Raw genomic sequence first — 13,097 nt, 5'->3', positions numbered from 1 at the left:
TGAGATGGGCGCACAACCCTAGAGTCTGTCAAGACTGGCCCATACGGGCAGGGGTACCTTTACCTTTACCTCTGCTGGGGGACATGCTTCTTCTGGGGTAGTCTGTCCACTTTTGGTCCCCACCCTGCACTCAGCTCTCATCTGTAGCTACTAGAAGCTATCAGCATGCAACAGCAGCCATACCCAGGAACAGCTATGGCTTTGACTGGCCAGCTAAACCAGTGAGGGTAGCCGATCGGTCTCAAACTCTTGGGGAGTTAGGGACTTTGCTTGTGTGAGAAGAAAGGCACATTGAACCGATGAGACCAATAGTAGGTCCAACAGCCAAGAAGGCGGTTTCTACACGTCCTGAGGGAAGTGAGAGACAGATCCGGCTCATCAACCCAGGAAGGTAGCCCATCTAGGAGACAGAAAACACTGATCCTAAACTTCCATCTGTCAGTCTTCCGCTAAAGAGTTGAGAGCTGCATAGGCAGAGAGAACTCCCTGCCGCTTCACTCCCAAAAAACTATACCCATATGGTCCAGCATCTTGTTTCCCACAAATCTTCGCTGTTTTTTGTGTTGAATATATGCTATATGGTAATTTATGGACCTAATAGGTATCTAAAGCCATTTGCCACTCTTGCTGTATGTAGGTTTTTTTAATTTGTTTTTTTATCTTATATTTTGGAAATGCACATCCAGTTTTTTCCCTTTATTTTTTTTTGGGGGCCCCCAAGAGAGTGGGGTCCTAAGCTATAACTTGTTTAGCTTACACGTAAATCCGGCATTGCTCCCAGCCATTGATGCTCCCAAACCAATCCGAAGCCCTTTCAGATTCTTGCACCCTTCGAAATCAGGGCATCTCCCAATGCGGCAAGTTAGGGAGTGAACAGCCTCTGTTGTACACACCACTAGCAGACGTCTAGGCAGACGCCCAGACGCTCCTTATTCCACCCGCCACCCGCCCCGGTCTGGTGTTCTCCCCACCCGTGTTTCCTTATATTGCTCAGGCATAGGCAAACTCGGCCCTCCAGCTGTTTTGGGACTACAACTCCCATGATCCCTAGCTAACAGGACCAGTGGTCAGGGATGATGGGAATTGTAGTCTCCACTGTGGGAGGCAGTAATGCTCCTGGAAACCCTTGCGCTCCGCTCCTGCTCGTAGGCTTCTCACGGGCGCCTGGTTGGCCACCGTGAGAACGAGACGCCTGCTTTGCCCGGCCGCTGGTCTGATCCGGCACGGCTTCTCTCTACGTTCTAGAGGCGTGACCTCCTTTCTCTCCGTCAATTCTCCGCGCCACCTTTTCACCGTCGGAGGGATGAGCCGTACCCCAACGTCATTTCTATGCGCCGGCGAGAGGACTGGCCTGCGGCGGGGTAAGGGGGGAACGCAGGGAACGAGGAGGGCGGCGGACGGTGGCCGCACGAGGACATATCCAACGAGAAGCGCAGCGGTAATTTAAATAGCTGGAGAAGAAGCGCTTTGAAGTTTTCACTCGGCCTCCTCAAGCGGCTCGCGCGCAGCAACCGTCGCCTTGCGGCTTTCCTAACTCTTTGGGCGGGCGCGCGGCCTCCTTTTCGAGTAGGGAAAGGGGCGCTTGCCTGTTGAAGCATCAGTTCCCGGGCACACAGAACTACACACAGGCAGAGGGAGTGGGGGAGACTGAAAGAGGGACGGTGTAAGTCCCATACGTGCCTACTCTGGAGTAAACCCCACTGAGTTCAGTTGGCCTTACTCCCATGTAAGTGAGTGCAGGATTGCACCCTCCATCTCAATGCAGCCCAAGAGATCCGCTGTGGCGCAACGCAATTCTCTGCGGTGCCACAAATCTCTCTCTCTCTCTCAAAGCGTTTTGCTGCAAACAGACCAATAATGTGGCTCTTCGGAATTTAGAACTCGGCCTTCTCTGCGCATGCGCCTGGAGCGGCGGGAGATGCTGGGGCAACGCGCCTCCTGTCGCCCATGGGTGGGGGTCGGGGTGCGGGTGGGGAAGGGGCGTGTGCCTCAGTTCTGCGGCTCACCACTTCCCGCTATCTCTGAGCACACCCAGTGGGTGGCGACCCCTACATGCTCCTTCTTTCAGTAACGTTTGTGGTTTAAGAACCGCAGTGTCATCGCGGGGTCAGAGGCTTGGCCCAATTCTCAAATCCCCTGAGCTGGGTAGACAAGAGTTTAAAACCTGTTTGGTGGTTTTGGACCCCTAAGGCTCAGCATTTCTTATCTCGAAACACATCATGTAGATGGTGCTGACAAACCGTATTAAGGGGAAACTGGTATATTTACATGTAAGTGGGTTTAGATTTCTGTGTATTTGTGTATGTATTTATGCATGTATGTGAGAGAGACAGCTAAATTGGGAAAGAGTGACCTGGGAAGAAGATTATGTGGCTTCAGTTCTTTGAAATTGCTACTAATGCGGACGGTGTCCTGCTTTGAAATGGGAGTGTTTTTGGCAAGGTTGCTAGGGTATCACTTGTGTCCTCCCTGTTACCTGTTGAGCTCCTAGATTGAACTGTATCCGGGTATTATCTGGGTCAAATGTGTATAGCTTCAACTACAGAACTTTATCATGTGGAATGAAATCTCACTGAATGACCTTTGGTATTTGATTATATTTCAGTGTAAAATTCTGTTTCTCCTAAGCATTAATTTGCCATTGAGGTCACCAAATCAGGATTTCTCTCCTGTATAGATAGAACATCAGAGTATTTATTTTTACATATTCTGAGAAGTAGGTTGCTGTCTATCTCTTGTATCGAAGAACTGACGGTTATGTTGCTGCACCCTCTTTGTTTTTGTTTTATTTAAAAAATGCTTAGCTTGTAAATATTTTAGACTTATTTTATTTTGAAATATTGTTAAGCACATAACACTTACAGCACTTTCTCCTTCATGTTGTGTCTATTTCATAAATACAAATTATGGCCTGCTTGAATTGTTTCAGATGCATCATGTCCAAAATGGTGGTCTTCCGTGTGGGACTTGGTGTGGTCCTGGGAGCAGCTGCAGGAATAGGTCTCTTCTACTACTTCTACAAACAAAAGAGAAAAAAGCCCCAGCAAAGATCCAAATCACCAAACGTACAGAGTCAACATAATGCTCTGGACCCTAAAGAACACACACAAATTCTACAGCCTTATAATCAGGGTACAAAGATGGTTTCCATTTTTAAAATTATCTTTTGTACTTTTATTTTTTCTAAGACTAGAGTTACTCAAACTGGTAAGAGGTTGTGAGGTTAATTTATCACCATTAAACTTGGAATTCACGTGCCTAGTATTACTCTTATTTGCTTAATTTCAGTGAAAGTATGCTCTGAGATGAATGGGTAGATTAGTTGAGAATTCTGTTTGTATCTGATAAGTTATAATTACTTTAAAAATAAAGACACAACTCTGCTGAACTTGCCAAATGGGAATATATTAAAAGATTCAATTTTTCTGTAAATTAACAAATTACAATTAGACGTTAAGTTGTAAATGCTTAATGTGTACAAGTCTGCATATGCACAAGGCTCTTTCTGCAGACTGGAAAAGCAGTTATATTAGTGTAGGTTATATACCCTTGTACTATTTATCTGCAAAATGTTGATGGCTAGCATGTTTGCATCGCTGTATCAATGATATGTGCAATGCTATGGGAATTGACTGCATTTTTCCCCAGAGCAGGTTTTTATCTCTTTCCTGGGAAGTCTCTGGGTTCTCCATTCTGGGAGAAGCTTCCTTCTACCAAGTCAGACTTTTGATCCATCTATTGTCCACCTGACTAGCTGTGGCTTTTGCCAGGGTTACTGACAGGGGACATTCTCCTTCAAACTTGGAGATGCCAGGGATTGAACCGGGAGTTTCTCCATGCCTAGTTGTGTTGTAGCTGCTTCATTTCCTTTCTCTAGTTCCACGGATGAGACAAGCACCAGTGGAAGGTGGTGACAGCATCCCATATACAGCTCATCTAACACAAGAAGAACAGGCTGAAGTGCTGAACCGTCTGGACTTTGTGCTCAAAAGCCTTATAGAACTGCGACATGAAGTGGAAGAGTTGCGGAATAGCCTGCGGGGTTTAGCAGGAGAGATCGTTGGAGAAGTCAGGTTAGTATAAAGCTATTTCCTTCAGATTCCAGGTTGCTGAAAATTACATGAACCATGTTTTGGGTGAAATTGTTATTGTGCTTTCCTTTTTTTAAACTGTCACTGCTATTTGTAAAACAGTAATTCTTCCAGAGTAATTTCACTGATATTCAGCAAAAAGCTATGGATATGCTAGAGGCACATGCCCTTACAAGGATATTTAATTTCAACATGTTCCTCTCTTTTTTTCTTCAGCTATCTACAAAGCATCAACCTTTATCACACTAACCAGTATTTAAAATTTGAACCATTTGATTTTGTATCTGTTGTCAAATGTCATTTGTAACAGGTTGTCAGCCCCCAAAATTGATACTGGAGCAGAACACTGGTATAAAGCAGTTTATCAAGCAGTTCAGAATTGAATCCAAAACTAAGAAATGTGTTGATGTTTGTATTGTGGGAAGAGTAACTTCTGGAATAACTCCACTGGAAGGTTTTGGATGAAGCCTTTTGAATGATTCATGTTAATATTGACAGCTGTAGAAAAGAAGCATCAATGAAAGAGCATCTGACCTAGGCTGCAGTCCTATACACACCTTGGGGGAAGTTTCATTGAACTTGATGGGACTTTTTCCTGACACATGCATAGGATTGCACTGCTATGCTTCTTAGTGGATAACCATTTATTTTTTCCTGGAAGTTCTTCTTAGTATAGTATAGTTGGCTAGATGATTTCCCCCTAACAGATATCCCAGACTCTGTAGACTTCACAGCCCTATCTAATCTATAAAGTTGAATGCACTTTTGTCAGTTTCCCTTCTTAGTTATAATTGGTGATATAGCGAAATTATTGTGTAAACATTTGTATATGTCTGTTATATTTTTATATTCTATGACACAATAGTTGAATAAGGTCCGATTTTGTAGGACTAATCTGAATTATACTGAGCAGACTAGAATAATTATTTTGGTGGTTTGTGGGTGCATTAGAGAAGGAAAAGGGAAACAAACAATTAATGGGAAACAAACAATTAAACAGCGTAAGTGTCTCTTGTGTTAATATCTCCCCTTGCAGAACCCAACTAGAAGAAAGCCAGAAGGTTATTCGGCGGAGGCGTACTATATATCCCAGAGAAAGGAGTGATTCCACAGGTTCAAGCTCTATATATTTCACAGCCAGCTCTGGAGCTGCCTACACTACTGATGGTGAAAGTGAGGGAGGGTAAGTGAGTTCAAAGCAAAAATTAGTTTAAAGGGATTAACTTGTGGCAGCAGTTGGTTCTATAAGAGAACTGACTAGTAAAATATCTATTCTGTGCTTAGTATTAAGCCTCATCAGGGAAAGTTCAAGGAGAAGTAAACTGTTGTTAAATTTTTATGTAATTTTTTCTTTAGAGAGCCTTGCTGTTCGCTTAGGGCAGCCTTCAAGGTGACAAACAATTTGGAAGGGCTTGTTTCATACCTAGTTTTGAAATTTGGCATTTCTGAACCATATGGAAAGAGTTTGGAGCTAGACCTCAGTTCAAAAGCTTTTAAGCAGAGATTGCGTGATGCATCCCTTCAGATAGACCAGGCATGTCCAAAGTCCATTTCGGGGGCCTAATCCGGCTCCGCTGGTCAGTTTAATCTGGCTCCTATGGTAGTTTATTTCCTGGGGTAAACAACTTTGGGGTAAAATTGTAAAAAAGCTCAACAACTTCAATCCTAAAAGCTCAACAACTTTGGTCGGCCCTCACGCATGTTCACTTCATCAAATCTGGCCCTCTTTGAAAAAAGTTTGGGTACCCCTGAGATAGACAGATCAACTGTAGCAATTTCTACAATAGGACTACAGGGGAATCACTGCTTCGATGGGGGTTCCATTCTTGGCTGCCAGACATGTAAGTGTGACATGCCCAAGTCCATTCCACTCCACCCCATTCCGCCCCACCCCCTCTGGGTGCCCAAAACAGTGCGCCTGTCAGTGGCCACACATTTACTGATCTCGCACGAGTGTGGAGGTGCCTGTATTTTATAAGATTTCCCTTACGTTCCTTTTTAACTACCTTGTTAAAATGATTTTGAAAAAGAGCGTGCTAGAATGACCTTCGCTTTCTAAAAATTATTTATTAATTTAAAAATTATATGCCGCTTTTCATCATCAGAACATAAAACAAACTCTAAAAGAGTACAAAGGCATCTGAAAGTCAATACGAGCAGTTCTTATCTAACTTTGTGTAGGAGGGATGCCCGTTAAATGAGATTCCACAGCTGTCTTGGAAGGAAGGTTCAGAAATAATGCCATATTTGTCCTTGTGGCTTAAACCGATTTCATGACCTTGTATAGATTTCTAGAATGTGTTGTACTTGGGAAAGAATTTGGGGAGAGATGTGGAGAAATCTGACCATGAGTCTGTAATTTATCTGCTGAGTGGACAATATAAACAAACAACTATGAAGCTTGTACACTTTCTATCTGCTGTTATCTTATTAGGGAGATTCAGAATATTAAGTTTGTTTTGTGCTTTTATTATTTAGGTGTTACTATAATTTTCTTCACCGTGTATTTCTATGGCATTTCATTCAAGATTTGTTCCAAGGCAAAAAGTTTTCTGAAGGAGCATGTTGTAAAAAGCAGTTGTGATCTGCTAGGAACATTTGGCATTTTGAGTTTATGTTATATATAGTTTAGTTGGGTCCAAAATAAAGTTCTACTGATTTTACCTTGTGTAAATTTAAACTTCAGTTTGATAATAGTTGGATGACTAGATACAAATTAACAGATCTAATCATATTGATAAATGAAAACCACAACCATTTCTTTCCCCGTGGCTTGTATTTGATTTGGGATATTAATCCTTTGGTAGTGGCGATTGAGGAGAAATAACTCTTGCTAAGCTAATAAACTGCTGAATGGTCTTAGCCTGAGAGCATTTATTTATCTGCTTTATTTATATCTCACCTTTTCCCCAAGGAACTCCAGTGTGGTACATGGTTCTCTCATCCCCACCCACCCCATTTTTTGTCCTCAAAATGACTCTGTGAGGTTCGTTAGATTGAGAAAGAGTCACCCAGGGATTGCCATCTTTTATTTCTTTATGGACAATATTACTATGCTTCCTCATAACCAAAGTTATGGATGACATACCTAAACATCATTAAAATACAATAAAAGCAATATAAATAAAATCACATCACACTTCAGAGACTGCAATAAAAGGTGGTGAATGTAGGCCTTAAAGCTTTTAACAAACCAGAGCCTCAAAATCCTTTAAAGCCCTAAAAAGGTCCCCTAGAAGGCATTGGAGAATAAAGTCTTTTCCTGATGCCAAAAGGAATACAAAGTACAAATAGTTGGTGGCAGGTGAGCCGCTGTGGAGAGGGAATTCCACAACTGGAGCACTATCACTGAGGAGGCCCACTCTGTAGCCACAAAACAGAGTATTTAGTGCTGGTGCTCTGAGAAGGGCCGTTGGTGACCTCGTGACTGAGTGGAATTTGAACCTGGGTTGCTAGTCCTAGTCAAACATGCTAACCACTGTACTCTGGACCCATACAATTGCACACGGAGTTTGGTCCTTTGAAAAATGAGGTAAAACACACACATCCTGCATATACTCCAGAGCTTTTTAGTGAGTGGTTTTGCACACACATACTTACCTCTTGAGTGATTGCAACATCAAGTTACATGGTTATGTGAAATAGCAGGTACAAGCAGGGTTTTCATACAGCTTGATACCACTTCGGATACTTCCTGTATTTTAAGTGGCAATATAAAATCATACGAAGGTTCTGGTCTGAGTACTGCAAATAATTGAACGTTTGGAGTGACATATTATGTCCCGCATCAGAGGTAGCACTCCAAAAATGTATTGGGAAACTGTGTAAGGAAAGTAAATAAAAATGTAGTGGGTAACTCAGCTGCAGGAGTGGGAATAATTCTTAGAAGTGCACTGAAGAACGCCTGAAGGGATGATGTAGGAAGATGTAGAAATAAGCTAACACTTACCAACTAAAGCGCAGTATGTTGGCATCACTGCCATGACTTATTGATAGAAGATTGTCAAGTAATTATTCTGTAGGATGTAGATTCACAGTTCTTGACAGTGTTGTGAAATATATTGCAAGATCAGCATGGTTTTTGGTTGTATAGTTCTACATTTATTCTAGCTTACTACTTATTAAAAATTCCTTAAAATATTATTTTTAGAAAATGCAGTATTTTTCCGATGGAGCTGGGACAGATAGTGCATTGTATCTAAGTTTTAGTAGACCTGTTGAAATAATGGCCCTACATTAATCCTATCTATTAATTTCAATGGGTCTGCTCTGAGTAGGACTAGCATTGGCTACAACCCACTCAGTTGGGAATTAGACTGATGGCCTATGCGTGTGTGCTGTGGTTTGTTGGTCAGGAATTTTGGCTTTGTTTTTCAGTTCCAGACTTTGAGGCCGTTAGCCCTGTTGTATTGTATTGTATGTTGTATCTGCTTCTGATACTAAAAGCTGTTGCATAGCAGGAAGTTTAGGATTTGGCCCCCTATATTAGCATTCTGTTCATAGAGTTGGATCCAAATTTCCCTGAATAGAAGGGCTCCTTCAGTCCACTTCTGATCCAGAAGAGGTATCTCATTAGTGGAAGGGCAGAAGAGGATATTTGTTTATACCTCTGCCAACACTGTTCTGGAGAGTCTCCCCATTCTCTTGAGCAGATCTTTGAAGGTTGGGAGGGGTTGCAGAAGGAAAAACAAACCAGCAAAAGTTAGCCTCTTCCCTCTTTTCTACTAGTGGAAGTGTGATGAACGGAACTCCCTTAGGGAGAAGCTTCTGCCACTAACAAAGTTCAGGCGCAAACTTCTATTTCTTAGGATGTGAAATCTATTGACTTTAAAAGCTTTGATTATAAAATTTAGGTTATGTCATGTTGATGTAATGACAGATTTTCTGCAATTTGTCTTAAAGCTATACGACAGCCAACGCAGAGTCTGATTATGACCGCGAGTCTGATAAAGAGAGTGAGGAAGGAGAAGATGAAAGAAGTTGTGAGACTGTGAGAACGGCAAGGAGGGATTCCTTAGACCTTGTCAATGAGGATGAAACACTGACTTTGGACCCTGCTACAGACGAAGCACTTGGTCAGTTGCTCCAGCAAGCAGATCGCTTGCACAGTGGGAGCGAACAGGAGAAGAGAGAAGGATTCCAACAGCTGCTTAACAATAAACTAGTGGTAAAGTTCACTCTAGCAATTTCCCAGAAAAACTAAGCTGAGCTAACCAGCAGGGAGAGCAGAACAGGATGTTGTGCAAGGTCTTGTCTATACCACAATCCTAAATGAGACCAGGCATCTAAAATGCAGCATTGCTTATGCTGCCATTAGAAAATTAAAACCCTCAAAGCCTGTGGGACTTGGCCTCTTCTTAAAAGTATTAAATTATGTTTTGTTTATTGCGTATTGAAACATACAGTAACTCAATCCCCTAATGTGTTTAAAAGTGGAACTGCAGCATCTCTGAAGTTGATAGCAAAGCTCTCCTCAGACTTATTACAGTGATGATTTAGGCATAATTGTTTCATGAAATGTAGATACAAACTTGCTTTATATATACATGTCAACAAGTCAGATGGTCAGCTGTTTGCAACATGTTTGGGAATCAAATCAAGCTTACCAGTACCCAAACTTTTCGCATCTTCATTTGCAGTCATTTTTCAGTCTGTTCTTCTAATGTGTCTCTTACATTTTTTGTGTTGCTAATGCTATCTCAAGTCTTCTACTCCCGCTCCAAGGCTGCCCTACCCAACTGCTGCAACCTACTTGCTATGCTTGAAGCTGGATCTGCAGTATTATCTAAGAACTGCTTGTTCTGCCTTAATACTCACCCAGTTATTGAGAAATCACCTCATTTTCTCTCCCTGTCCCAACCCCATGGTAAAATTAGGTTAATGAACCTGGAACTTATAGCCATGTCAGTAGTTATATATCTGCTTTATATATCATTGTATCAAATTAATTGGCTCTGTAGTGGCCAACTTGATTTTATGAAGTCTCACACAGGTCTCTAGTTCCCAGTTCTGTCCCCACAAGGGGGAGCACTGTCCAATTCAGCCATGCATAATGTGCACATGGCTGGTGTATTCCATCTAGTGGTCATGGCTGTGGTACATATGCTATATGCTGCTTAAGCTTGGCACCTTTGTCTGCTTGCAAAGTAAGCCCAGTGTGACACCAGCAGAGGAACAGTTTATTTGCAGGAGCAGGGACTTATTCTAGGAAGGTTTCTATTTGACATAAGTCTTTGACTGTCTGACCTGAATCCTATAGTTACTTTATTAAAATCTCAAGAACGAGAAGCATATTACACTTTGCTAATTCAGGCAAGTGAAGAGATTTAAATGAATTATTGAGTTGGTTTTGCTCGTCTAGAGCATTATTCCACTGCTTGTCAAATTGTTCACAAGCTACGTTTAAAACAAAACAAAACACCTGCAATATGTTATACTTGGAAATCCCATTTTCTTTTAAGCCAACAGGTGAACTAATAAATAAAAAAATTGTCCAGTAGCACCTTAGAGTTCACCTAAGTATGTTCTGGGTATAAGCTTTTGTGTGCATGCACACTTCTTCAGATACCAGGCTGCATGCACACGAAAGATTATACCCAGAACATACTTAGTTGGTCTTTAAGGTGCTACTGGACAATTTTTTTATTTATTTTGACTGCGTCAAACCAACATGGCTACCTACCTGAATCTAGAATCAGGTGAACTAATCAATGTGAACTAACATTTGTTTTATCTACAGTATGGTGACAAGCAGGATTTCCTTTGGCGCCTGGCCCGAGGTTATAGTGATATGTATGAAATCACAGAGGATGCAGATGAGAAGTTATCTTACGCGTCTGAAGGTAAGAAGGCACTTTGAGATAAGGGTGGGTGCATTTTACCAGTGAGTTGTATTGGCCATTTATTTACCTGCCTGCCTTGGGAAAATGTGGGTTACACACACACGTTTGTTTGTTCCATTTATGTCTCACCTTTCCTCCCAGAAGCCCAAGGTGGTATACATTGATTCTCTGCCTCTCCCCATTTTGTCCTCATAATAACCCTATGAGGTAGGTCACCAGTGAGTTTCATGGCAGAGCAAGGCTTTGAATCCTGATCTCCCAGGTCTTAGTCCAACCACTGCACTACACTGGTTCTCAATTTAAAATTACAGCCCCCCACCCCGGTGGATTATTCCTACTCCTAAAATGAAATCATGTGTTAAAGAATCTTGTAAACAGAATTGTACTTGAAGAACTGCTTGGCAGGTGCTGCAATTGCATTTGCTGTTTTTATCATGCAATGCAAGACTTTCATAGCATGAATGGTACAATAAGTCTGAATAGCTGCATCTATATTGGATGCTTGCGCTAGCCCACACTTTTGATTCACATCACTGCTACAAACTGCTTTACTCCTCCTCAAATTCCTGAGCTTATGTTTGTCTCAAAATTGTCCACTTTCCTTTACCTCCTCTGTTGCTGCCTCCTTGTCAGACAGCAACCACCTACTTCTCTTTCTGATAGGGCAAAAGTAGGCTGTTTGTGATGTTGGAACTCTTAAGGCTGCAGTTCTACAGTCTGCACCCTGAGAACACATTGTTATGGGAGTTGGGAAGCTGGCAGATTCAAAGCTATAGTTTCCCATCTGAATATGGTACATCATATGTAACATGTCTCTCTTAAAAGTGTAGTTAAATTCTTGCTCATTCCTGCCTTGTCTCTCCCTTTGTGACAGCTCCACAAATATTAGGGGTGAAGCTTGATCTCAGGCAGCAACCTTAATCTGGTTTTCTGGGTTGGGAGGCATGTGAGCCAAAAACCTATGGGCTCTTATTTCCAAGAGTGTCAGATGGTGAGGTGCAGCTCTTCAGCTGTCATAATGTGCCATCCTTGTATTAGGCTGCTGTTTTCTGAAGAATATCTGCTTACTGAATGTGTGAAACTTCTTTGTACGCTGTTAATCTCCAGTTTCAAAGTATTTGAAGGGTTAAGTGTTTAAAATGTGGCACACAAATAAGTTTATTTTTGTTGGTTTTCGTTGCAGGAAAGGATGAGGCAGAAACAGCTTTGCAGATGGGAGATCAAAGTGCTGAGTGTCACCAGTGGTATGTAATTACTTCCTTTGTGAAGAAAAGGCAAAAAGAGGAGAATTGTTTTTATATGTTGTCACTTTAGACATAAACTTTTCAGAAGTATAGTCCACATACAGAGCTGCTGTCCTTTTAAATGTACAGATTTGATTTATCCTTCTTCCACAAATACTTATTCATTTGGCAGAAGAGCTAGAGTTTATGGACAGAGCTGTTTACAATTAATCAAAATATGTTTTCCCCATTTGCTCTTGTCAGCTAATGACAAACTGGCTCAGAACAATTCTCCCAGAGGATTTTAAATTTTTTTTGGCTGTTAGAATAATAAGTATGTTTTGACTCTGAGAAAATGATTCGTATCAGTGTCTTATGAGCCCTCATCTAGTAATTTACTGCTTTTCCCCAGAGTTGTAAAAAAAAAAAAGGAGTCTAGGCATATATCTTGGACAGTTCTGTTGCTTCGAGAAAACAAATGACTCCTCTTTTGCCGGCTCCTAATCTCTTTCTTCTGCAAGTCTGCAGTTCAGCTGCAATACAGCTGTGATTTTAAAATCCCAAGAACAACACTACTTACTGTAAAATTATGATACAGATACCACCTGGTGCTGCTAATAAGCCATTGTTACAGGTAAAACAGCAATGACTTCAGAGGAGTCCCATAAATGTCAATATTTTTTCTGTTAAGTGCAGTAGTAGCCATCAGGGGTGGTGCAGGTGAGGCAGCGTTGCTCACCTGGCATCCCAATGCTTGCATCTCTGCTGGTTACTGAAAGAGGGAGGGACATGACAACAGGGAGTTCAACATGGGCGCCCAGTTAGGAGTATTGGATTGCCTCTGCCTCTGTGGCCCCACCACACTCTCCACTGCTTTGTCCCTCTCGGTAATCAGCAGTGATGTGTGGGGTTGAGAAGCCAGATGAGCAACAACATGCTGG

At 41.9% G+C, this 13,097-nt stretch overlaps 1 protein-coding gene across 5 annotated transcripts in view; it reads left to right on the top strand.

The window, feature by feature from the left end:
* Positions 1-1,208: 1,208 nt before the first annotated feature.
* Positions 1,209-13,097, top strand: part of RMDN3 (regulator of microtubule dynamics 3) — a 37,104-nt gene continuing 25,215 nt past the window's right edge. The window contains exons 1-7 of one of the 5 annotated variants that reach the window (XM_028722831.2): positions 1,209-1,361; positions 2,930-3,207; positions 3,878-4,073; positions 5,128-5,274; positions 8,994-9,258; positions 10,831-10,933; positions 12,117-12,177. In XM_028722831.2, the coding sequence (XP_028578664.2) occupies positions 1,330-1,361; positions 2,930-3,207; positions 3,878-4,073; positions 5,128-5,274; positions 8,994-9,258; positions 10,831-10,933; positions 12,117-12,177 (1,082 nt within the window). In that variant the 5' untranslated portion in view covers positions 1,209-1,329. Of the gene's footprint in view, positions 1,439-1,572; positions 1,727-1,964; positions 2,271-2,929; positions 3,208-3,877; positions 4,074-5,127; positions 5,275-8,993; positions 9,259-10,830; positions 10,934-12,116; positions 12,178-13,097 lie in introns of those variants that run through there. The other 4 variants (XM_077926888.1, XM_028722823.2, XM_028722837.2 and 1 more) reach the window with 4 other exon arrangements.

Source organism: Podarcis muralis, chromosome 1 (genome assembly GCF_964188315.1).
Source record: "Podarcis muralis chromosome 1, rPodMur119.hap1.1, whole genome shotgun sequence".
In the NCBI taxonomy this organism is placed as follows: domain Eukaryota; kingdom Metazoa; phylum Chordata; class Lepidosauria; order Squamata; family Lacertidae; genus Podarcis; species Podarcis muralis.
Note: the sequence above shows the minus strand (reverse complement) of the source record. Positions and strands in the feature narration are given on the sequence as shown.